The sequence below is a fragment of the Pezoporus wallicus genome, unplaced genomic scaffold (assembly GCF_028554395.1).
Source record: "Pezoporus wallicus isolate ANWC-B61680 ecotype Strahan unplaced genomic scaffold, APGP_CSIRO_Pwel_v1 contig_6999, whole genome shotgun sequence".
In the NCBI taxonomy this organism is placed as follows: Eukaryota; Metazoa; Chordata; class Aves; order Psittaciformes; family Psittacidae; genus Pezoporus; species Pezoporus wallicus.
Window position 1 is genome coordinate 811037 of NW_026640180.1, and position 26974 is coordinate 838010.

General features: G+C 37.3%; 1 protein-coding gene across 3 annotated transcripts in view; it reads left to right on the forward strand.

Moving 5' to 3' along the window:
• CCSER1 (coiled-coil serine rich protein 1) overlaps window positions 1-26974 on the forward strand; it is a 728863-nt gene that overhangs the window by 127666 nt on the left and 574223 nt on the right. For all 3 annotated transcript variants that reach the window (XM_057417953.1, XM_057417952.1, XM_057417954.1), the window contains exon 5: window positions 20006-20099. In XM_057417953.1, the coding sequence (XP_057273936.1) occupies window positions 20006-20099 (94 nt within the window). The remainder of the gene's footprint in view (window positions 1-20005; window positions 20100-26974) is intronic.

Sequence of the window (26974 nt, forward strand, 5' to 3'; positions counted from 1 at the left end):
TTGTAGAATCACAGGATCATCCAGCTTCGAAGTGACCTTGATAGTTTGCTAGTCCAACTTTCAGCTCATGGCAGGACCAGATGTGAGACAGAATTATAGAATAGTTAGGGTTGGAAAGGACCTTAAGATCATCAAGTTCCAACCCCCCTGCCATGGGCAGGGACACCTCACACTAAACCATGTCACCCAAGGCTCTGTCCAGCCTGGCCTTGAACACCACCAGGGATGGAGCATTCACAACTTCCCTGGGCAACCCATTCCAGTGTCTCACCACCCTCACAGTAAGAAACTTCTTCCTTATATCCAGTCTAAACTTCCCCTTGTTTAAGTTTTAACCTGTTACCCCTTGTCCTGTCACTACAGTCCCTAGTGAAGAGTCCCTTCCCAGCATCCCTATAGGCCCCCTTCAGATACTGGAAGGCTGCTATGAGGTCTCCATGCAGCCTTCTCTTCTCCAGGCTGAACAGCCCCAACTTCCTCAGCCTGTCTTCATACGGGAGGTGCTCCAGTCCCCTTATCATCCTCGTGGCCCTCCTCTGAACTTGTTCCAACAGTTCCGTGTACTTTTTATGTTGAGGACACCAGAACTGCACACAATACTCCAGGTGAGGTCTCACAAGAGCGGAGTAGCGAGGCAGGATCACCTCCTTCGACTTGCTGGTCACGCTCCTTTTGATGCAGCCCAGGGTACGGTTGGCTTTCTGGGCTGCGAGTGCCTACCGAAGCCAGCTCATGTTCGTTTTCTCATTGACCAACACCCCCAAGTCCTTCTCTGCAGGGCTGCTCTGAATCTCTTCTCTGCCCAGCTTGTAGTTGTGCCTGGGATTGCTCTGACCCAGGTGTAGGACCTTGCACTTGGCATGGTTAAACTTCATGTGGTTGGTTGGCATCAGCCCACCTCACAAGCGTGTCAAGGTCCCTCTGGATGGCATTCCTTCCCTCCAGGGTATCAACTGAACCACGCAGCTTGGTGTCATCGGCAAACTTGCTGAGGGCGCACTCAATCCCACTGTCCATGTCAGCGACAAAGTTGTTAAACAAGACCGGTCCCAACACTGATCCTTGAGGGACACCACTCGTTACTGGTCTCCAGCTGGACATTGAGCCATTGACCACAACTCTTTGTGTGCTGCCATCCAGCCAGTTCTTTATCCACCGAGTGGTCCATCCATCAAATTGATGTCTCTCCAATTTAGAGACAAGGATGTCGTGTGGAACAGTGTCGAACGCTTTGCACAAGTCCAGGCAGATGACATCAACTGCTCTACCCCTGTCCATCAGTTCTGTAGCCCCATCATAGAAGGCCACCAAATTGGTCAGGCAGGATTTCCCCTTAGTGAAGCCATGCTGGCTGTCACCAAGCACCTTGTTGATTTTCATGTGCCTTAGCATGCCTTCCAGGAGAATCTGCTCCAAGATTTTGCCATGTACAGAGATCAGACCAGGTTGCTTGGATCTTGAAAACTTCCAAGGCTGGAGACTGCACAGCCTCAAGGAACTGTTTCAATACCTGGCAGTCCTCATGGGGAGTGAATTTATCCCTATATCCAGTCTGAGCCTCTTATATCATTGTATGTCTCTGTTATCTTTTGTCCTTGTGCCATGCACTGCTGTAAAGAACCTGGTTCTGTCTGCCGTATAGCCAAACAGCACTTCTAACACTAATGGCAGGCTGTTTTTAGCTCCTCCCAGAGACTTTTACTTCCATTTGTTTTACATTGTGTTAAGGGCTGTATTATCAGCTAAGAGCAGCAAAAATTATTAGTCAGACTGTAGAGATTAAATTAGGAGTTATTTTCTGAGTGCACAGTCTATGAATAGAGTTATTTTGATACAGACTGTAACTATGTCTGAATATTCAAATGCAATCTATACCAACTTTTCTTTTTGTCCATTGCTGATTTATAATGCAGGAAGATTGCTTATGTCAGAGGCTGTTATTTTCTCTGGCCTGAGTGGAAGGAGTTTCAGGTGTGCAGAAATGAGTCAAGATACAATTTTTCATTGCTTTGTGCTGGATTTGAAACCATCTCCTAATAGTAGAAACTATCAATGTTTCTAGTACTGTGTATCACATGCAACAAAAGACAGTGTTCACTATTCTCAACAACGAGTTTTTGTTGATAATGGAATAGAGAAATATAGAGTATTCATGTGGTATAATGCATAACCATGTATCATCCACACAATATATATGGATACAAAAAGTTATGATTGTTATACTTGCTTTTTTTTGTATCAGTAAGAGAAAATGACAAATCATGCCTGAAAAACTTGCAGTGTCTTCTTCCATAGTACCTGCAAACCACCAGGAGCAGGCCACAGCAAGATTACACACAGTTTAAGAGCTCCTATGAAGAAATAAGCAGTGAGACAAGTGATTGTCCATCACAAGCTAAATGCAGTTTTCTTTGTTAAGGGGGATTTTGTTTTGAGAATTTAAAAAAATCCTTTTGATTTTTTTTTTTTTTTAATTCACTTTTTAAAAGTTTTTTGTTTTTTGTTTTTTTTTTAAGTGAAGCTCTTAAATATAAAGTTTATGTATAAAGGGCAGAAGGCAGTACCATGTCATCCTGTTATTTTTAGTTGGAGAGAAAGCACGTGTGTTTGTTTGAATTCCAAGGGTAAGAGAGAATGCACGCAGAGTTACTTTAAAAATATGTCAGAAAGTTTTCAGATCTGCGACTGATAACAGCAATAATGATGTACTACTTAAATTCTGGGTAGCATTAATATTTAAATTCGTATACCTTTCCATCATAGTTTAAATTTATGATACAGAACCCTGAGGCAAAAATTGAGGACAATTGCACACCATTTGTCTCTTTTGGAGATCCATGGTGTCTGTTGATTATTGTGTCTATAACTTAATTTTTGATTACCTGATCACACAAACGGACTGCCGACTGAAATTCAAAGTAATTATTTCAGCAAATGCAGCAAAATTAGGACCTACAGGCTTTTCTGCACTGAGTGCCTTTCTCCAGGAAACTTATTTTCCCCTCTTAGCCACTCGGTGGCAGTAGGCATCTTTTGTAACGATGAACGCAGCTGTGAAATGTGCTTGTGCTTCAGAAGACTGCTCGGTTTCTTGTGTAGTATGATGCCTAAGACTTTTGACTGAAACATAAGTTATGTTTTGCTTATTTTATACAACTAACGGTGTGCTAATATTTTGGAAGCGTTTAGGAAAAGCATGGCACTGCAGTATAGAAGAACGAGTTGGGGCGTGGGGAGGAAAGCAAGTAAGGTACTCTGGTTTCTCAGCAGGTAAGGCCTGTGGGCAAGGAAGCCTGTTCGAGCTTTTTATTTCTGATGTCGCCACTGTCATAGCCAGGGAGCAGTAACCCTGCAATGCTGTGAAATTGGCAGCATGACATACTTGGGATTAGAAGTATTTGAGATTGCTCACGAGTAAAGAAGCCTGACGGATAAATTACCGTGGTGAGTCACATTCCCACACTGACACTCTGCAGGGTCAGGCTCCAGCCTTCAGCATCAGAGTCATATAGTATGGCCTATAGGGCAGAGATGCCTAACGGCACTGGGCAACAAGTAGGATAAGCAGTTGTTCTTGTGATGTGGAGAAATGCTGTGAGTGAAGTGATGAACAGGCCAGCCCGACACATTTTCACTTTGCCTCTGTAAGCAGCAGGAGGCTGGAAAAGAAACTTGCAGCTTTCTGAGTAGCAGAGTTAGAGTATCCAGTTGTTCAAAGTTGTTGCTTGGTAGAAATGTTAAGTACTGTATAGAAGGGAAAATAACATCCTACTGTATTGCTGCATGACAGAGGTTAAGTTTGGTTTCCTGTTTACTATAAATTGTCTCCAGACACTTCAGAAAAGAATGATTTAATAGCACGTTATATACAAATGGAAGAGCTAAATATCATATGATATGACGCAATGCAAAAAGCAAAAAAACACAAAACAAAAAGAAAACTTCTGAATTTTCATTTAATATTGCACTAAATTGATATCATTTCTGTTATTTTTGGTATAGGAACACCGGCATAAGGACACTGATTGAAAGATGCACTTGGTGTTCTGCAGAGTCGTAGGATGCTGCAAGTAAAAGAAGCCATTGTGGCTTAGGCCGTTACGGTTCTCCATTTTCCACCTGGCTCTTTGTCTGGTTGGGAAAGCAGAATATGGTGTGTGACTGCTCCTAGGTCACAAAAGTTTACATCAGTTTATTAAGATAAATTATCTTAAAGAAATTTAACAGTTTTATTAGTAACTTGTGGAAGCTCAGAACTGAATTGTTCTGTGTGCCCTCATAAGATTGCGGTAAAGTAGAAGAGGGATAGAGCAAAGAGATGGAGTTTGTGGTCTCTTTAGCTGTCCCTGCTGAATGTGAATGGAAAAAAATGACTTGGAGTAATTTGTTCTGAGTCTTACTATTTGAATAAGCTAGGCAGACATGGAGTAGGAGTGGAGACAGTACCTTCAGGTTGAAGAGACTACTTGATGTAATGAAGCAGGAAGTGCAGAAAGCATCAAAGCTCACATTTTCTCAGTTGGCTGATGTTCCTTTAGGTTATGCTGCTTTTCAGGTGTAATGTTTGAGTCCTTCTAGTTTACAGCTTCATCACACTTAAAATATCAAAGCAAAATACAATCCAGTATCAAGTTTTTCCTCTCATTTCAGATCCAGACAAAATAAAGATGCAATTTCAGTATTAGTTATAGTAAGTCAGAAGGCTTTTGCAAGCAGAAACGAAGCAGTTCAAATACTGACTCTAACTGCCCTGAAAATGCCTTTTTTAAAGGAGAATGTTATTGAGTAAAAGCAGGTTATTACTTGCTTTTTTACCAAAAGGCATGAAATCTACTTTTCTTTGGACACTTACCCCAGTCCATACGGTAAGTTGAGCATATGAAGAATGCTACTTTGATCAATGCAGGTATATCTTCCATTGGGAAATATTCAAAGGTATAAGTCTGAATCCTGGATTTTTATGGCACATAAACTATGGGTCTATTAATGTAATCTTATAAAATAGTAACAATTGGTAATTTTAGAGACCTATTTTGTACATGGCAAATACATGTGTATTGGTAGCTTTCCTCTGCTTTATATTTGATAAATGACACAAGAATCTTTAGTGTCATATTGTACTTCTGGAGATAGTGCATGGATAATGTTATAGATGAACAGTAATTGCTCTGTTTGTGAGTGGTACCTGAAGAGCACAGAGTGATGCATTTTTGCACAGGAAGGGTTTTTTGTCTTTTAATGTTTACACTTCAAGATTAAACTGGTCTTTTTCCCAGGGATCAGTATGCCAAACCTTCATTGAGACACTTGTATTATCAAATTTTGCAGTGCTAACCTTCTGTGTATTCTGAGGGAAAGGAAAACAAAAAATCCGTTATGTCTTCGCAGTTCATACTTCTATGGGTAGTCTGAAGTGTAAAGGAAGTACATACTGACAAATTTTTTGGAGTATAGAAGGGTACTTGCCTTGGGGCTGAAGTGGAGGGTTGGAGCTGAGGGCAGTGCAAGCTCATCACACCAATGATGAAGCACTGCCAAGATAGTGACCGTGGAAGGAGAATTAAGAGGATTAACTTTTGTCCTCTGAAAGAAGAGACAAAAACTGAAATTAGTTCATGGTGCTTATATTTGTAAGTTGTTATGAGTGTTTTTTGTGTTCTGGCCTAATACTTTCAAATGTCTGCCTCTTGCACTGCTAAATCTCTGCCAGTTGCGTACCAGAGCTGTTTTAGGAGGTAATTTCCTAGACTTTTTATTACCTGTTGTTGGACTTTAAATGGACTCAGTTCAGTGGTGAGTCAGAGCAGGAGGAAGATCCTGAAATTGTGTTTGCGGTGATGGGTACAGCTGAAGCTGGTGTGCTGTGTATGTATTCGTATGTGTTTGTTTTGAAGGGACATCATACCTGTTCCTTGGTCAGTTTCAACTATCACATATTTTTGTTAATAATATAGCCATAGCTTTTACACCTAACCTTCAACTCAGTAAATCTCTGACTGCAATAATATGTATATAGTTCTCTGACAACTGAGGATGGTCATCTGGCTGAAGCAAATACAGATTTAAAGAAAAAGCTCTTCTATTAGTAACAGCAGGCTACCTGTGATTATGCTGGTACACCCTTACTGTTTCAGGAGCTGTAAGGGCAGATAGGTGTTTAGTGGTTAATGTGTCAGCACAGAGAAACCTGTTAAAGAACCCCTAGCAAATTAAGAACTCTCTCTTTTTTTTCAGTCAGTTCCACTGGGTGGGTGTTTACTTAAATTACAATGCAATAAAATTTAGCAACTGCCTGGCACAGCTGAATAAGGGAGGAGCAGAAATGCAAGACTCTGCTTTCTGTTCCAAGCACTGCAGCCGTCTCATTCTGTGGAGTAATTTCACCTGTCTCTGATTTCTCTTGTAAAAGCAATAGGATGTTGAGTTGGTCTGTGTTAATGAGTGTATGGAAAGTAATCATAGAATATTCACTGTTTGATGGTGTAGCAAGTTTTATGAGCACTGGAATTAGGAATACCTGACTTGCAAGGGGATTTATGTTTTGGGACAGATAGATCAACATCAGTATGAAAGAAGGATGTAGGATTCAGCTGAAACTTCTTGCTGTAGAGAAGAAAAGGGTATTTCATACCTGCCATTATAAGGTGTGAGCTTGTACAGCACTTTTGCTCACAGCAGGTGCAGTGCTTGAATATTGTTCTTCCATCCAAATATCTGCTGTTGCTTATCTTCCATGTTTTGCCTTTTCTGTTCAAGTCAATGTTGGTGAAGAGCTTCAAAATTTCCTGGGAAAAGAACATAAAAGTTTAGGCTTAGTGGGATGACATCTATCTTATTCTTTAGGAAAGCAGGGTAATAAGTTGTCATTTGTAAAAATACATGCATGCTTCCATTGCAGAGCTGGGAATAATAGTACTGTATAGTAATGAACACCAGAACAGCATTTATGTGTGCTGGGTTTATCACAATGAGTATGCTATGTTTGCTTTATGACTCCACTAAATAGAAAGAAAACTAATTTTTTTGTTACTCCAGTCTAAACATACAGAATTAAGGCTGTATGTATACAGCCACATAAAAAAAGGTACAGGCTTTGATATTTGATCAAATTTCTTTTGCTCAGCACATCCAATAGATTCTAATCTTTACGTAGGTTCCACTGCATGTTTCTAAGTACTTTTTTCTGCAGTACATTCCTCTAATCATACCATAAAAGCAACAGCAGCTACAAAAGGCTCTTACATGCAGAAAAGCTATCTTAAAAATAGGGATATTGACCAAGAAAGACCATGTCATTCTGTTATGGATGTGTGAAGATGACTGCTAATCCTTGTAAAAAGTGTTATTAGAACTTACTGACTGAAGTGAGGTTAGAATCTGCGTGCAAGTTGAGGCAGAAGAAAGTAGTTCTGATGTAACTAATGGTGTGGTACAAGTACTGTGGAAGTACTATGCTCAAAAGTGTAGTACAAGTGCTTCTTCATTCTAGTAAACAATTGAAAATAATAGCAATGTTCCATCTTTAAGACAGTAAATATTTACTGTGTAATACTTCAGTTTATTCGGTAAGGTCCTGACTATGTAAACATTAAGGACTATTCTTATTTAAGAGTCCAAGTCCTTCTTAGCATAAATTTGAGCATTAGGTTTATGTGGTGTTATATGCTGAATAACATATTAATAAAATATTCTCCAGGTGAGTTTATTGTGATAGCCCTACTGAAGCTTAGTCCACAAGGATCCAGTTTATTCACATTATGGGATAAAAACCTGTCCTCAGCATTGAGCCAAGTCTGTTTTTTTTGTGGTATTGACAGTTTGGAGTAGGAATGAAACAGCAACATTTTGTTAACTGAACCTATAAATGCCACTATCCTATTCAAAACAGAAAAATCTTTTACCTGTTTCTGAAAGAAAGTTGTAACTGTACTAAAGAAACTTACCCTGTGATGTATGTATTGATGATTCCTTTTAAATCTAAACTTCCAACCTAGAGGCTATCTTATTTCAGGCCTCTTAACAGTGTGCCCTGAGCACCTAGCCATTAACAAATAATGAGAGCATTGATTGAAAGAGAGAAAAAGCCCAAACTAGAGCACATTAGATTATTAAATTAAAAATTAATTCCAATTAGTACTGGGGGAACTGCTTTCTACCCTACTGAATTAGGCAGCTGGGAATTAATGGCAAATGAAAATCATTATAATGACAGTCTTTTTTGGTAAGATTTTGAAAATGTTTCTGACAGTGGCATCATGACCTCAAAGAGTTTCTATTGCTCTCTATATTGAAGATGTGTAAATGTTGATTAATGGAGTATTTTCTAGTGGAACTTAGCCTTTCCTGGCTATATGAGATCTAACTTGGTGCAATAAGCTACCCATCCCTGTTTGTTCAAATAGCAGACTTGTCACATGCTCAGGATGAAGAGTTCTGTGATTCAATGTACAATATCTAATGGCAAACCAGAAAGCCTTTAAAAACTAAGCTGTTGATTGAGTACATATTTTCATTCATTGTCCTTTTAAACAAAAAAATGTGCTATTTCTTTGCTATTCATTTTTATATGTATATTATTTCTGTTAGATTTATAGGAAGAATGGGAATTGTCAAAAGAAGTACTGCAGATGCCATTTAAACTGCAAAGCCACACAGTGAGCAGAAATAAACGGAAACACAACTGGGGGTAAAAGACTTGTAAGCAGAGTGAAAAACAGGTTTTGTACTTTGCTTTGTGTCAAATCCAGCACATAGTTTTTTAGAATACTGTTTTCTTCTGAAGTACCAGATACTGATCCAATTTCTACCATATGTGTGTAACATTATTTGGGCTCCATATGTATGTATGTATATGCTATATATATAGTATATGTTATATGTAACATTACTATTCAAGCTTTCACTGGTTATAATGTCAGCAATTGCATTTTCCTGATCTGATAAACCTGACATCAGTCTGACTTGTAAACAGCAGTTACTGACTCAAATTACTGAAGGATTGGATGTCCTGCTAGCAAGTAACAGTCTGTGATGTAGTTAACATTACTAAAGGGTTATATTGTACCAAAAATGGACTGTAACTTCATTGCCTTATACAGGGAATCACCTTCACCTTCTTCGGGCTCTGAAGCAGTAATGAAACTAGTGCTGTTGTTGGGGTAGACTAAACAGAGAGTGATGCCCAAAAGCTTAAGGACTAGTTTAATTGTCTTCCCTGGCCTTAGTGTTGTGCTTCCTGGTATTTCCACTGCATTCCTATAGAGAAATCATCCCCTTAGTAGCATACTGACTTCACTTGACAGGTGAAGGGGAGGTCAATGATGCGACACAACCAGATTCTGTTATCCCTTGTTGTGGTTGGCGTAGTGGCTGAATGTACAGGTTTGGTCGCTTCTGAATTTGGACATAAAAGCCAGGTGACCTCTTATACCAATATACGATTTTGTTCTTAAGAGGGGCATGTGTGGTGAACCAAATTCTTCTGTTCAGTTAAAGCACATGCATAAGTCATGGGAAAGAGCTGGACAATCGTTCTTTAGATATTCATGCTGGTTTTCCAGTCTCTTGCCTAGGGGTCTAAATATTTGTTAGAAAAAATGCACATGTGGATATTGAAAGGGACAGTAGTTTTGAAAGTACAGAGGTTTGAAAGTATAGGGGAGAAGTAACAAAGGCTGTAAATTGTGTGCATTACAGAATTTCCAGCAAGTGGTTGTTTTTTCTGTGAGATTGAGATACCTCTTCAGGGTAGAATGTTGTATTTGGTATTGGTAATGTTAAAGCTTGGTGCAGAGGTTGCTCTGATTCCTGAAGTTCCAAATTCACTGCCCATTCAACTTCAATAACCAAATAATTCTGTCTTCTGGACCTGTAATTGCCATTACAGTTATTCTTTTAAAAAACAGAACAAAACAGTATGCACTAGTGGAAAAAATGACATTTGAGCAGAAGCCTTTCTCAAAGAATGATTTAAAACCCTGTTTACCAGAGCAGCTGTAGGCCAAAGTTGCCATGGAAACAGAAAGAATTCAAATAATATTAGCAATGGCATATCTATTATGATATTGTATTAACGATGGTATAGTAAAGGGTCACTTGTGGTTTCATTTACAGAGCTCAAGTTTTAGTGATTTATCACCAATATTAGAGGCTACAAATTAGAATTAGAAACAGAAGGTTTGGCCTTGAATTGGCTAATAATAATATCGGGAGGGAAAAAAGTATTAAATTTTCTTGTTACTAGACAAAAAAAAAATATTTATTTAAACATATGTCTAGGAGAGTTTTGAGGGTTTCATATGTAGCAAGTTATTAGTCTTTTCTCAGAAGTAAAATAATGATCAAGCCATTTGGCACCCAAAATTGCTGATTCCAACAACATAGGTGATAAAAGTGGACCTGGGACATTTTAAGCAGATGGTATTTGCAAAAAGAATCGATCAGTTCTTGAACTTGGTGCCACATACGTACCTTTTCCTGCATTGCATTTCAGATATACTGAAACCACATGCTAAACAATGTTAGACCTCTCTGGGGAAATGGGGCTTGAATTCAGCTGTCTCTGCCAGATTAATGTGGCTGGTGCTGGATGATGGCAGAAAGAGAATTGTTTTGATGTGGTTTGTCAGAAAAGTAATATTCCTTAAAGCTATTGCAGTGGTTTGCCCCTTAGGAGTGGTAGTGGTTTAATAAGTTCGTAAATGCTAAGGTTGTCGCTCTTGTATTCCCTGAATGTAAATGTTTCTTTTTTTTTGGCAGGCAGATCCTCAGTAGTTGTATGGCTGTATCCTTTACTTATCTGCTCCACCCTGCTGCCTGCACCCTCACCCCCATACTGGTGACCAAGAAAAAACAAAAATGAAACTGAGGGTTGATTACGTGTCATAAAGCAATTTTTGACCCTTTAAATGTTGGCTGAAGCATTGACTTGGGTGCTGTCAGGACACAGACAGAAGTTTCTAGCTGCCAGTCTCAGTTGCCAGAAGGCTTAGCCCTGAGTTATATGTTTAATGTAAATGGTTTTAGAAAAATTTACCTGACCAATCCGTGTGTTGAATAACCTGTTGCACTTAACATCTCTAAGCTTCACAGAATTGTCTAAATGATGCCCCATATAAATGTAGGATAAAAATACTCGAGGAGCTTTTTCTGTGTTTGGTGGAAAAATCCGGCACATGAGATGTAGAAAACTTTCCCAAAGCTATGCAATGATAATGACTGCACTAGAACACTTGCATAGCACTTTGCCTATTACAAAAGCTGTAAAAACATTAACTAATCCACAAAGCAAATTATGTGTTGCAGATGTATCTCTCTGCTGGGAGGAAAGCATATGTGTGTATGAACAAGGGGAAAAAATCTATTAAGGAGGCTTAATTTGGGCATTTTAAGCTTTGTTGCATTTCTTCGTATTTTCATAGTTTCTTAACAGAGGATTTTTTTTTTTTTTATCTCTAGGATTCTGCTAATGACATTATAGATTAATGTATGAAAAACATATGCACCTTTTTGAGCACAGAAAATCCAATTGTCTGTATTCTGCTTACAAGCAAAATGAATCTAGAATTATGTGAAAGAATGGCAAACAGTCAGGAAAGTGCCTGTCTGTCTGAAATGATACTGTTTTTTCTTTTATTCACAAACTCAAACCTCAAGCTTTCTGGTGCATATAAGTATTCTAAATGTAGCTTTTAAATTGATGTTGTATTGCTAGATACTGAATTCAAGGTTAGGTGATTACTGTCTTTATCAGCCTTGTCAAGAGCTGATATTCATCTGCAGTTGACTTGAAGCTGGATTTATTAGATCACTTTAATAGATGCTCAAAGTACACTAAATTTTAAATGCTGAGGGCACCTGTTTTCTCCCAGTATTCTAAGAACTGTTTGTCTGTGCAGCTGGCCTGTGTGTTGCAAGTGGGTGCACGCACATACATGCGTGTGTATGTAATGTCAGGAATTCAGGATGGTTGTCATGGGGCTTGTTAGGAGACTGCCAAAGGAGGCCAATTTCACTGGGCTGCGGGTACCAGTGATGGTGTTGGTCTTCACCGTTTCCGTTCCTGAGACTATGAACTCTCTGGTGATCAAAACTGGAGCCAAAGTGTGTTGCTTCTTCATTCCCCACCTTTGCTCACTTATCCTTGGTGGTTTTGTGCTTCTCAGCCTCCTCCCCAAAAGGAAAGGGACTTTATCTGCCTCTTCTACATGTCACCTTATTTTTGGGACCAGGACTCTTTCTGGTTCCATCACATACCTTTCCTCCCTGTTATACTGCTGTGCCACCTTTGTTGTCATCCTGCTGGGTTTTTCTTTTTTGCTTGCATATTTTCCTGTGTATATCATTTGTAGAAATGCTCCATCATTCTCTAAGTCTCTGGAGTTGCATGTTATTTGTGTATTTTGTGCTTAGCAGTGTTATAAAATACTTGTATGTTGTTACCAATTATGCTATTAGTGGCACTTCTATGTTACAAAAACTGGCTATTGCCCCTTCATTTTAGTATGCATATGGTCTGAGTTCAAGGCAAGCAAATACTAAGCGTGGCTTTGGTTACTCCTAAAAAGGTGAGTCCATTAGCATTCATAGGTGCTGTCTTAGAGGCAGGTTACGCTATGGCAGTACAACTGATGCTGCCAACCCATGGCTCTCAGCTGCACGTTATCCTCACCAGTGCTGTAGTATTCAGATGACTAAACAGCAGCATCTGTTTATCATGTATTCAAGACCAGCTGGCAGCATCTACAGCTGCTATGTATGAAGAGAAGCCCTTGTAGCTTTGTCGTGGGAGGTGGGCTAGTGATCTCTACGTGTCAAAGTACCCTACCATATGATCCCTATGCATGCCATCCCAATGGCAGAAAAGCTGATTAATATGGGGAGAGTGAACATTGGTGCTTTACATCAGTGTGATCATTTGCTTGAATGCGTTTGCCTGTGGATTTGTGAAGGCAGGTGCTGCTTCCCCATGTCATTGGACCCTGACTGACCCTGTGGCTGGATAGGAGCATGGTCAGCTCCTGTTCCTGCCGCTGGTGGTTCTTGAGCTTTGCTGTATTACACTTCCGTGGCTTTTGCAAGCTGACCATAGTGTGGCAGAATGAGCCCTCTATGGGTGAGTGCAAACTAAGATGTGTTATGACAGTCCATTAATTATAATCACTCAGGCAAAAGGAGCATCATTGCAGACATTGATTTAATGTACGGAGGGAATTGAAAGGGCAGAAATGAAAACAGGATAGAAAATACTACGCTTCCCTTACACAGCTGAGAGTGTGCATGCAAAACATAGTTAGAAGAATAGTATGGTGGATCTGAGCTCCGTAGTTAGACACTTCCCTCCACTGGTAATTTTCTGTCTTTAATTCCTACAGGCATATTAATTTACAATATAAATGGATTTCCATGTGTCAGCTACAGAAAATGTTCTTACCAAATGTTACAAGATTTATTTTTTCCTTTCTGAAGTCTCTAGTTTATTAAAGCATTCAAGTAGGGAATAATATGCTTTTTGGGTGGTGCTGTTCAGGAAAAGAGAATGCTTTTAAGCTGCTGTTGATATATGAAAGGCATTCATAAGCTTTACATTTTATACAGAGATTTTTAGGTGGTTGGCAGGGATTCTGTGCTTTTAAAAGTTTTTCTGTTGCTGGGCTTCATGTACTTTTATTTTCCCTTTGAAGTATGTGGGAGAGTGCAGAAGGGGAAATACTTCATTATGTCCATGAATTATTCAGGTATGGTTCTAGGAGTTAACATTACTTTAAATAGCTCAAGGTCTTTCTTTTTCCTTGAGTATATCTCCGTTTTCATTCTTATGGTGATTGTATGCCATGTTCCTTTGCTGAATACAATTTTGATGGAGTACTACTATCTTTTGGCAATCTCTAGAAATCATTTCAGACTTGAAATAAGTATTTAATTCTGATCTTTTCCAGCATCAGATATGTAGTGACCCAGAGTAGATACAGGTGAATTGGCATATATATGACTTTACAAAAGAATTAAATTATTCTCCCTAGGGTGTTTCGCGTGTGCTCTTGCAAAAGCATTTCCAATATCTCCCCTCTCCCCATTTCTACAAGGAAAGAAAAAAGGAATCCATAATATTAAATACTATCATTCTATTATACATGCAGTATTGGGATTTTATAAACCATATTTATTACATCCCCATTTCAGTGGGGAGGCATGAACGCTAAGTCCTTATGTTTTGAGCAAAACAAAGAAAAAAACAAAGATATGAATATCTGTTTTCAGAAAATAGGAAGAATAACACAGAGGAAGGTGATCAGAAAGATGACTAGAGGTCAATATGGGGAGAAAGGAAAGCAAAACAGAATCCAAAGCATTTTATTGAAAAGTGAGTTGTTAATGTTTTCCTCTTGTAGTTCTAAAAATATCTTTGAAAATCTGGTGATTGCTTGATCAAAGATTAAAATGTAGTCAGTATGTTCAAGTTCATGATAGTAAGGTTATATCAGTGTATGTGTAACCCTAGCCTTCAGTGACTTCTGTAAATATGGTTGTCAGCCACCTATGTGTCTGATAGAAATGTTTATGAGCTGACCAATTGCAAACATGTCATTGCTTCAGTCTTGTAGTTTCATTGAGTCACTCATTGGACCTCGCATTCTCAAGGTCCTTGAACAATGTCTCAGCAATAGTCAAGGTTTTGTTGCATTAACACTATACTGTCATAAAATGGAAATCTTAGTCACTTGTGTAAAAGAATCCTGAAAAACACTGGAAGATGCCAGGTGCCAGTGGCAACCTCTGTGTGGATACACAAAAGCACTGGTAAAAAAAGTCATCTGTATCCCAAAACAAAATTTGTCAGGGCTGAATCTCCCTCAAGATACCAGCATAGAAAATGAATCAGAAGCCATTGAACATCATATTCACTAGGGACTGCATGTTAATTAGAATAAAGTTATAAAACTTTATATGCAACTCTCCAAAGATGCTGGTTACAACAGAGAACCTGTGTCTGCTGCCTTTAGAACTTTGCTGTTACTTTATTATTTCAATGGTATGAGAACAGGAAGCCAGGAATAAAAATGTGTGAAAACATCAAAAAATGAATCTTTTGAGTTGTGCCATTGATTTCTGGCTGTTTCAAGTGTGCAGATTTGTCACCTAAACCCAGTTATTCATGAGTTGCAAATATTCAATATTCTACATGGATTTACCTTGCTTTGTTTGTATGTATTCTGCAATTGATATGATTTTGCTAAGTCCATTTTGGAACTGAATTGCATTGCTTAACAAAATAATATGCTTTAGTGTATTTATATATTCATATGTATATTTTAGTGTAATTTTTGGATACCAGGCTAGCCAATATTTAGAGGTGTGTACTCCAACTCCATAAGCAGTAATTTCACTAGGTATTTATGTGTGTGGGTTGGTTATTTGTAATAATAATTAAAACCCCACATAGTAAAGGGACTTCATAAAGAAATGTTATGTGCTTTTTGTTTAAGCCTAATAGTAGATTTAAGACCTATTATGTTGGGGCATTTTATGTGTTTTTACTACTAAAGCTGTTTTTATTTATTCCAACTTTCAAACTTACATTAAGTGATGTTGACTCTTGAGCTGGAACAGGTCTAAAAATAATGAAATACTTGAGTATTCTGGAAAAGGACTTCATGTGTTCATGTATTATTCATTAGATTTCCTTTGAGTGATTATAGGAAGGGAAGCTGGGAAGAGATAAAGATGGAGATAGGGAGGGAGCTAAGGTAGGAAGATCCCCCTTAAGCAAACCTGAGTAAACTTACTATCCAGATACACACTGTCTGGCTGGGAGGAAGTATATGTCTAATGCAACTCTACCCCTGTAATGTTTCAGCTATTTCTGAACTGTATCTGTTCAAATCACTGCATATTTTTCGATAATAAAATGTTTCTTGGGTCATATTTGTTACGAATGTTTAGGCCTAGTTATGTCTAAATTGAGTACCATTGAGTTCAATGGACTTTTGATTAGGATATGTGGTGGTTGGATGAAAAATAGCAATTTATACTTCTCTTTGTTGATGAAAGAATTTTAAATACGAAAATTATTACTGAAAAGTTACTAAAGTCTTTCAATTTTCTGCTGCAGCCATTATCAGTTACTAAAAGCAGCCTGGAACATTGTACAAATTAGTGCTTTTTATTTTGAATTAGTAATGTTTAAAATATCAGTGTTGAACAATTGTTCAAATGGAAACTTCTTTAAATAATGCTGGTAGTTCAACAAGTCAAAGGTAGAAATAGTTGTAGGTAAACTTGGGCTGCAGCCTGTCTTGACCAGGAAAAACTGAGAGATGTGGGCAAATGATGGACTTAGTGTATTCACATGTTCTCACAAGCTATGATCAACTGGAAGGAAAAAAACCACCATCATGTTAACTTTGGTTCCATTATAAAGACAAATCAGTGGTAGAAGTCAAGCAGACACTAGAAGTAGGAAGTACATCATAAGGCTTCAAAGGGGTTATTACAGAGTCAATAAAGAGGTTTTGCTGTGGTTTCTGCCTTAACTAAATGGTTTGCCTCCTGGAATAAATAAAAGGTATGCCACCATAAATTGACAACAAATGTTTTCTTGGGACCTTGATTGAAACATTTGTTTCTTTTACTTTATGTAGCAAAGCCTTGAAACTACTCCCTTTGAATGCTCCTTAGAGCTTGAGCTTTCTTTTATTTTCTTTTATTTTTAAATTAGTTGCGTTATTCTTCAAGGAATGCAGCAGCAGTGGTGTGAGGGAGAATGAGGACAAGGTCAAGAGATATTAAACTAACAAAGAAATTACAGTTGCTGCTAATTGTCATAGCAACAAAGGAATAATGGATCTTGGTGAGGAAGCAGAGGGGCAGAGGTTGTTGGTGTGCACTCACAGAAGTACTGTGCTGTTCTGTGGTATTAGGAAAGTCATTCTAGGAGCCTTTTTCTCTTATATTTTCTAATTATATGTTTTCAGAAAAGGTTAGAACAGGTTTGTTTTTTGTTTTTTTTTTTTGTTGTTTTTTTTTCCTTTTAGGATAGCCCAGGGAACCGAAGTAACACTCTGCTTTGGTGTGCTTTTGTGCTTTTTTGTGCGCTCATGAGTTGATTTCTGTGTTGTATCTGTGGAAGGACCTCACTGGCAGAGGTGGGCAATGAAAGCAGGAAAGCAGCTGGACTGACATTGCTGACACCCCTGACAGGTAGTGCAGCATCCTCTGCCAAACCTTATTCTTGTCATGATGGACAGTAACTGCTTTAATTTGTTTGTTGCCAGTTCTGTGATTGATCCTTTATAAAGAACAAATGAACTTGGGGAAAGAGAGATACTGTTTCCCTGGTGAAGTACTTCCAAGAATAGACCTGGGGGAATTTTATTTTATCAATTCAGCTTGCCTACTGTTGGTGGTGCAGGCAAAGAGGTGGAAGGGAAGGGAAGGAAAAAGGAAAGGAAAGGAAAGGAAAGGAAAGGAAAGGAAAGGAAAGGAAAGGAAAGGAAAGGAAAGGAAAGGAAAGGAAAGGAAAGGAAAGGAAAGGAAAGGAAAGGAAAGGAAAGGAAAGGAAAGGAAAGGAAAGGAAAGGAAAGGAAAGGAAAGGGGTTTGTAAGTGTGTTGGGAAGGTAGCTGGGAGCCCTCAGCTCAGGTGAGCAAACAGAGATGTTGCAGTGTGGAATAGGATGCACATCAAACTCGTAGGACAGAGGACAGATGACTCAGTTTGCCTCCACTCTGAAAGTTACTGGAAGTGAAGACCTTCCTGAAAGGCAATAATGAGAGGAGATTTGTATATAAACTTTTTCCTTTTGGTCCACCTAATCTGGTGAAGTTTCACCAAAACTTAGAAAACTGCAGTCCTGTTTGTGTTTTGTTTGGTTTTTTTTTTTCCAAATAAAATAGAATTATTATTTTTTTTTTTACAAAGGCTGTGAATTACTACATTTTCACAGGCAAACACCCAAGATTTCACACTATGGGTAAGTTACTGCACAGGATGTAGGAGATGCTCAATTAGCATGAAATCACACTCCTTACTATTGGTATGGCTCATTGAAGGATGCTTAGCGTTAATATCAGGGTGGGTTCAGTTGGTCAGCTGTAATACAGATGATAATTTTAAGGTAAAGAACAAACCTTTGTACTTAAAACATACTAAATGTTTTACCTGTTATGTCTACTGGCTTGAAAACTTTTTAGCTGTTGCTTTAAATTTTCAGAGATTGTTCTTCTGGACAATGCTTTTCTTACATTAATAAAACAATATACAAACAAGGTATGTTTCTGTTCTCTGAGATACCGTTTGATCAATCTCAAGTGTATAATACTGTCTATATTTAAAAAGGGAGCAAAAATCTCCAAAGTCTTCTTTTGTTTTGTTTTGTTTCCTTATGTTCTTCTGCTCTTAACCTTCCATAATCATTGATTTTCCTTCCAAAACACAGTTGGTAATAACACTTGGACTGAAGATACTTCAGTCACGTCAGGCAGTGCTTTTGGAATCTGTGAAAAAGAACAGAGAACAAATCTTAGAAGTGTCTTGCTGTTATTATTTTGAAAGATATTTAGGTACTAAAGGACATGAAATGAGGTTTTTGATCTCCAGTGCTTCTTCACAAGTTCCAACAGTGATTGAAAAGTTACTTAAGTTTTAGGTTATCTGTAACATTGAGCAATGTGTGTTCTCTCACTTCAGTTTAACACAGAACACTCTTTTTCTTTAATTTTGTTTTTAGTAAAACAGTTTTAGTTTGAGTTTGTTTAACATTAACACAGATCTGGAATAGGAAAGTTTGTGTCTACATAAGTATCAAGTACAGTAACCTGATATAATGCACCTGCATATTGAGATATGTATTTCTGTGTTTTATTTTTATGCTTTTGTACTAAGTAATAATATATAATTTGATTTTGAAAGTCTACAATTTGTCAGCATGAGTGAAAGAAACAGTCACTCTAAGGAAGGCTTGTCAGCAGCTCTTTGAGTTAAGGTAGTGGGAATAAGATGCGTGTGCTTGATGTCACTGTAATGTTCATGTGATATATATTTTCTTTCCATAAAATACTACTCACTACTTATGTGCAGGTCTCAGTACTTGACAATTGTCACTTTCTGTGCTTGACATCTGTACATAACAGCATTAATAGTGGGTTCTGTGTCTCAGCAGAGGTTTTCTCATAATAATGGTAGGTCAGGGAAAGAATGCAAGAAAACATCCTGATGTTGCCTGTGTTGTTTGTGAAAGTGAAAAACAGACTTGCAGAAATAATTACTCAAAAGGGTTGAATAAGCATAAGTAGTGAGCGTGAATAACAGTTATGGGGAGAAAATACTTCAAAGAATTACAATTACAGAAAATACAGTTGTAATTGAAGTCAGGAAGGGCTTTTACAAGTTTAATGCATACTACTGTTACATTTCTCTGCTTTTGGTATAGCAGATTGCTATATAGAGATCTTACAGGCAGATTGATACTTTGGGATGATCACCTGGCCTCTTTTGCACTGAATTCCTAAATATGTGTCCCTTTAACCCTTGGATAAATATAACAGTAAATCTCTCTTCAGAATATATCGGTAAGGGCAGGCAGAGCTTAGAATTAAAAAATGTAGTACTGATGCTTCTGTGTTGTGTTAAAAATAAAATTTTTGTGGTTCATTAAAAGTTAGGATTAAATTTTGAAATACACAAGGCAATCATTGAGCTCTACCAAAAAAAAAAAAATAATCAAGTTACACAGATGGTATTACTTGTACTTCTGTGTTTTTTTTTTTTTTTATTTTTTTATTAAATCTTTGATATCTTGTAAAACCAGAGAATGGTGACTAATGCATTTATGCATTGTACTTGGACAGTTGTTTCATACATTTTCTCACCAGTCCAGTGTCAGTAAAAAAATTTTCTCTAGTTCCTGCTTAAATGTATTTCCCAGATCTGATTGCTCATGATTTTGTGCAGAACAGTTTTGTTAACACATCTGTCTAAATGCTTTTTTTTTTTTTTAATCTATATTAGGATGTTTTGAATAACTTGGGTTCCTGTGAGTTGGATGAAGATGACCTCATGCTTGACTTGGAGTTCCTAGAAGAACAACATCACCATCATTCTGGTAAGTCAGATAAGTACTGAATATCTTCAGTGAGGTATAGTTGTTCTTGAAATACAAAGTGTATTCAGTACAATTACTTGGAAATAAAAAAATGATTTATTGGAAGGGGAAGAGCAGTATGCATTTTGTAGTGTTATTTCCAAATGCTTTTGTTGTTTAACAGAAAAATGCACTTCACACTGCGTTTGAACTTTGTATGTTCAGTTATGAAATTTAAGTGATTTGTACAGCTTTAGAATTCCTGCACCTGTATGGTTTTCGAGATACTTAAAATGACGACTGCTTACCCCATGTGGTTATTGAAAATAGGTGATCCTATTTTGTGTGTGCCAGAATAACATGTTTCCAATGAAGAAGGTTTTATTTGAGACAGGAATGTTACTTGATCCTTTCTTTCGTAGTTGGTTAAGGAACTGTTGCAGTGTTGTGATGAATAGCAATAGCTAAGGTCAACTTGCAGTGTGTTCAGGATGATTTTATAACGGGATTATACGAGGTCTGGGCAAGTCTGGCAGCTGCAGTGGGGAATCCTGCATTTCCTTTGGCTGTGACATAAGATGGTGTACGGCCTAGTTTGTGAACAGAAAAACTCCTGCTAACTGTAGGGTTTAGAGAGACTTAAAATGTATTTGAGATTGATACTTGATCATAGGTAGAGCTTTGAGTTTGTACTCTGTTGCGATACTCTGCTATGACAGTGACATGCTTTTACGCAGGAGTAATTCTCGCCCTCTTTTTTTTACCTGCTGTTTTCTGACCCTTCTTTCTTCATCCACCATACAGGTAACTGCTATAGGTACCCACTATAGTAGGTATATGTAGTGCACATTCATGCAGACTTGTGTCTGTCATCTTCTGTTCTGGTCCGTGCTTCGATGCAAATTTAGCAGTAGTTACAGATAAACTGCTTGAATTATGCTCATGTTTCAACTATTCTATATATGATAATTGTGTTAATATATCTGAATTATCTCTATAATAATTTTATTTAATCATTGTATTGTGCTTTTTAAACCTGTTTGCATATCTACTTATAGGACAAAATATCTGTTCCATTTTATTTGGTAGGAAGCCAGAGTAGCCAGAGTAGCCAAAGTAGCCAGAGAGTATAGGGTGTTGAAGCAGCAATACGCATGTGATTATAGTTCATTAAATTACTTGGAGCTAGGCTACAACAAACTACCTGCACAGCAAAGGCCCTTTCTAAACAGTACTGAATAATGCTATTAACTGGTTACAGAAAGTAACTGTGAAGAAATGTGGGTCAAAAAGCTTCAGAAACAAATATTTTATGAGGACTCACAGTTTTTAGATTTGTTCATTCCTTGGACCTGTTGGAAACAAATTAACAGGCAGAACCATTTTCCATAAATAAACTTCCCTAACATGTTGCACTTGGCCTCGCTTGTGTTTTCCTCCTTTTTCATATTTCTAAAACACTTAATTAAAAGTGATTGAAAAGGTATGTCCAGTATATTGCAAAGATGCATAGCAGCTTTTGAAACAGCTAGGATTGTAATGCCTAAATGACATTATGCTTGATATAATGTAATGCCTAAATGACATTATACTTGATAGAAAATTAATTAAGATGGAGATGTGATACGACACATAATCTTTCTACTCTTGTCTCCTTATCCAGAACAAATGAGATGCTTTTAAAACAGAAGTATATAAGTTGTCTTTTAAAGAATAGTAATCATTTCTATTCTGAGCAGTATGCATTGCAGTATACATGGTGTCTTTGAACATGGGTGTTTATCTTATTAATATTTGCTCTTAGGTATATTTATTTGGTCGTGGGTCTAGCTGTAAAAAAATAGGATTTTCCTAGTTGTCACTGTTGTTTTTGAGTCATTCATTTGAAAGAAGGAGTTAGAAGGACAGAACCACAGTATAAATTGGCACAATTTCACCAAATAAAGCTGATATCTTTGTACTGGGTTAGGATCTGGCACAAAATGGGTAGATGTGGCTGGTTGTAATTCATCATCTTTATTCATGGTAAGATACTGAGATAGGCTTAATTTTCAGTCATTTGGCATTTACCTATCACTAAAGTACATAAAACCCTAGAGTTAGATACTGACAGCTAAATGTTTTTGACAAGTTGCTTTTCTGATTGCTATATTAAGCTGTGGTCTGCTTCCAGGATTTAAGACTTTTCAACAAAAATTCTTTCTAGTAATTCTCAATTAACCCATTCTCTGTTTTCACTTCTGGGCTTATTTTCTCTAATAGGCCTCTCCATTCATACCTTAGTAGAATTCTTCTAAGCTTCCTCAATTACCTTATCAAATGTTATTGATGTGATTTTTATAAGAACAGGAACATGGAAACAATGAAGTGATCATGTCTAAGATGTACAACCAATTTAATGCAGAGCTTCAATCTTTTGTAAACTCACCAGATAGGAAGTGATCATATTTCTGGGTGTGCATATATAAGCTATTGCAGATAACTGAGAAGCAATATATGTTTTTTTAAAAGATCTGTAATCTTGGTCCCATCATAAACAAGAAGAAAACGGAATACTCACTGAGGATGAGCCAGTACTATTATGGTAGAATTTATATACTAATTGAATTTGAATAAAACTAAGGGGTTATTTAATTCTTTCAGTTGTGACCAGCCTGAAGAGTAGATGCTTTTCTACAGTATTTGCTAGTGGCCAGTTTGTTGGACTCTTTGTAAAGGCCTGTTTAAGACAATGTGCTTGATAGTTTACCTATGGCTTGCTTCGCCAAAAATCATTAAAGACAATCCCAGACATACAGACTTGTGAGCCTCCTCTTCCCTGTTGGTACATGCTGTCCATCATATACATAGGATTCAGCTTGGTGTTACGTCAACTTTACATATTTAAGCAGTTTTGTAGCAATATTTGTTTACACACCTAAAAAGTTCCTTACGATTTGCTAATACTTGAAAGGGATCTGTGTAGCTGACATTGACACTTGTATCATACTGAAGTCAACTGGGAGCTAATGCATGTGCTTCTAGGTCTGTTGTGGGAATGGAAGTCTTTATAAGTATAAAAATATAACACAGAATGCTGCTTTTTGCATGGTAACCTTAAAATCATTCTCTTATGGAAGTCAAAGTTATCGACAGTACTATGACTATTTGTAGTCTAATAAAAATCCTGTTGATATTTTGCATATTGATGCTGATTATATTAATACTGATATATATATTATACTGATTATAGCATATATAATATATAATAAAAATATATAATACTGATATACCAATTATAGCATTTATTTGGTTAAGGCCATCAGTCCTAGAACCATGTTACAGTTCACTTGTGCTCCACTTTGCCCCTTATAAGGAATTCTGTGGGTGATTGCTGCAGGGGAAAATGTTCCAAGAGAAGCTCCATTCAGTATTTTAACACATAAGCTGAAATATAAGGAGTTGTAATTGAAAAATAATTCAGGTCTTTCTCTGGTTGTTATGGAGGGTTAACTAATGAATGGGGCAAGTTCGTACTCTTCAAGAGCCTATGAAAATCTGTAAGAAGTCAAATGACATGATGTGATATTAGCCTTCATATTCTTTGACTTGAATATCACAAACTATTTCTTGGTCGCAGGGCTGTATGCAGCATGCTGTATCACTGAAACAGCAACTCTGAAGTGTAGTTCCACAGTCAATAAATACAGTTGATGGGTTGGTTAATGGTGAATTGAGAAAGTCTATTAACTGCCATTAGGAGCTCCAGATTTTTAGAGACTTGTTAGTTATGGCCTGATTTACAATAGCTTCTACTTCTAGCTACTGTGATTAAAAAGTACAGTATTTGCTAGGCTGAGCATATATCTTTTTGACTTTCTACTGAAGTTGACAATAATAATTTAACAAAATAATTGCATTGATTTACCATAATTTTAGTGACCATGTATGAATGGAAAATAAGATACTGTTGGAAGGATTTCTGGGATAAATGGCTGCTAAGGAGCAAATTTTAAAGGAGGAGCTAGGAGCCAATTGGCAGGCAAGGAGACTTTCTTCCAGAAAGTGGAATGTCATATAAATTAAAATACAGAGTTAGAAAGGTGAAAAAGACAAAGATCTGTTGCCTCTTTCATTGTTTATGATGTTTTTTTAATTTATTACTCCAACCCATTTTTTGCTCCTGTTTTTTTTCTGTCCTCTCAGCTTTGCCCTAATGAGCTCTTTGTCCTCCAGCAGCATCCTCATGAAATGTGTTCCTGCAAAAGGGCACTGTGAACCTTGATAAGTACTTGAAAATTAAAACATATCCCTAACTTTTTCTATAACCACACAATTGAAGATAAGGAGATACCTGCAAACCTCATGTAGGTGCCTTTAATTTGAATGTAGACTTCTGTGTTCTGAAAGTCTTAGCACAGCTGTAGAAGTCTGCAACTACCTTGTTTCTGATCTCTCCATAAGTGATTTTACTGCATTAATGTACTACTTTTATTTCTGTTTAAAAGGCTACTGCCGAGATAAAGAATGTAAGACATTTTATTATCCCACCTAACACAATTGCTTTTAAATTTAATAAAATAATATTTATGTAGTTCTCAGTGAATGTAGAGCACTACTGCATACAAATGCAAAGCATTAATCAACTTGATTCACTGAAGGTTTTGCATACTGTTCTTAGTCTGGAATGTTTAAAACTAAGCATAATATGACATACATGATGAGCCTTGAGCATGCCTTTTTATTACTCTAAGTAAATTAGACTTTTAAAATATGTTACAGTGTTGATTTCCTGTTGTAGAATAATGAAGTTAGTGGTTTCTGTAGCAGCAAACCATTGCTGGTTTATAGAAAGTGACAGCATTAATTTGATCGCATTCAGTTTCCTTTTCCCAGGTGAAACATGACTGATTCTGAGTATTGATTATGTATAAGGAAGACCTATATATTTAGTGATATGAGCAGTGGGGAATTTATTCAACTAATGCCCATTCATGTGGGTGAGTTGTACTCTCGTGTTGTGCCATAGCCTATTGAAAAACCAAATACTTGATTTTGTAAGGTTAGTGTTGTCATTAAATGATGACTGCAGTAACTAGTAGCCTTTTCTTAAAGTACACAAGGCAATAGATATCCAAGGTATTTTTTAAATTTCTTAACTATTTGCCATAGATGTCATAAAAATGTATGTCTGTAGCTGGGATCTGTAGCAAGCGGTCCAGCTGAATTCAGGGGGTCTGCTCCAGGTACCAGATACAAAGCACATGCATGTATCATCTCCACATCAGGCTCCACACTGCGCAGTGACTATTCATCAGTGCAATACTGATTATTTGGGTACCCTGACTGGCCTGCTGCATTCATCATGTGGGTGCTTGCTGAGTAGTTTTGAATAATGTAGCTGGCTATAATTTTTAGAAGAGATTTGTCTTTGGATGGAGCTTAAGCCATTTTGGATTTAATGCCTCAGCCTCATCTGTAAAGCAGTGATCTAACATATTTCAGAAATTATTTGTCTTATTTGCTTATTTGGGAAAAAATGAAGTAAACGTGGAAATGTGAAAGGGCATTTTAGCATCCATCTAATTATTGTTCAACTCCTAAAATACCCCACTTTCGGAGATAGGGCACATTTTGTTCAAACCGAAGACCATCTCTGTTAGAAGCTTCTCAAGTGTCTGCTTAATTCTGTATGTGGTAATACATGTTTTGGTACTTGCTTGAGGCTTAAGAATGTAAAAGAGTATATGTGACTTGAGAAAATGACATGGTGGGAGTGGCTTTTATGTGCTCTATGTATTTTCTTCTGTTACTGGATGTTGAGGAAGAAGGGTCTTCTTGTAGCTTTTGTTAATGTAAGTGAAAGGAATGAGCATATGAAGTTCTGATGTAGTAGTATCGCTCTTACAATGTAACGCTTGCTTGTATATACCTAATAAAAAATAGAAAAGTAGTCGTTAAACAGATGCTCTTTATGTTGAAACTGTAATGCCCTGGTGTGGTGTTGGCTTAGAGTTGTCAGCAATGAGCAGGGAGAGGTATGTTTTAGTGAGGTGGTTGGAAACTGTGGGCTCCAGTCTTTGTCATGTATTTGTATTAGGTTGTTTTTATTTAGTGCATATTAGTAAGACCCGAAGCGTGTGCTGGCCTAGAGGACCCTCTGACCACACAAATGTTGGGATTTCTTAATTAAAAAAAAATGTATTATTGATTTGACAGATTACTGTATGGGTTTTGCAAACTTCCAAGAGCAAGGTAGAAACCTGATTTTGTTTTCTGAGGTGGATGCACAACTTATGCTTATTTAAATGTCAAATTAGTTATCAGATTATGATTTTTTAGTAACATAATTACGTTAGATACTAGCAGCTTTGCCAATACAAAGGCAGTATACTTGTTTTTTAGGAAGTAAGAGTTGGGAGTTTTTATTGTATTTCTTTTAAAGCCAGATAGCCTGCAGATCAATTGCATCAGTAGCCAGTCAAGCTAAAGTGTTGGTATAATGATCCAGTTATATTAATTAAGTAGTTGCTGATTTGTTTTGAATGTGATGAACAAGCTGTGTGAAAATTCTGTGGTGGGTTTGGAGTTCCTCCTGTGCCTATTAATTAAATGCACTAATTATTTTTATTTGATTTTTTTTAATGGAGGGTGGGACTGAGGAGCAAAGCCCCTTTGGTGTTTTAGGTGGGTTTTTTGACCAGGAGTGGGAGAAATACAAATGCTATAAAAGACATGTACAGAAAAATTCAGTGCTGATACTGGGTCATTAGCACAGGTAGTTACAAACTGTACAACAGAAATAAATTTGCTTGCTTATGAAATGTCAAAGATCATCCAAATAAAATAAGAGAATAGATAAAACATTTTTTATTTATAAATTATACTACTCTGGCAGCAAAACACCAAAAGCCAGC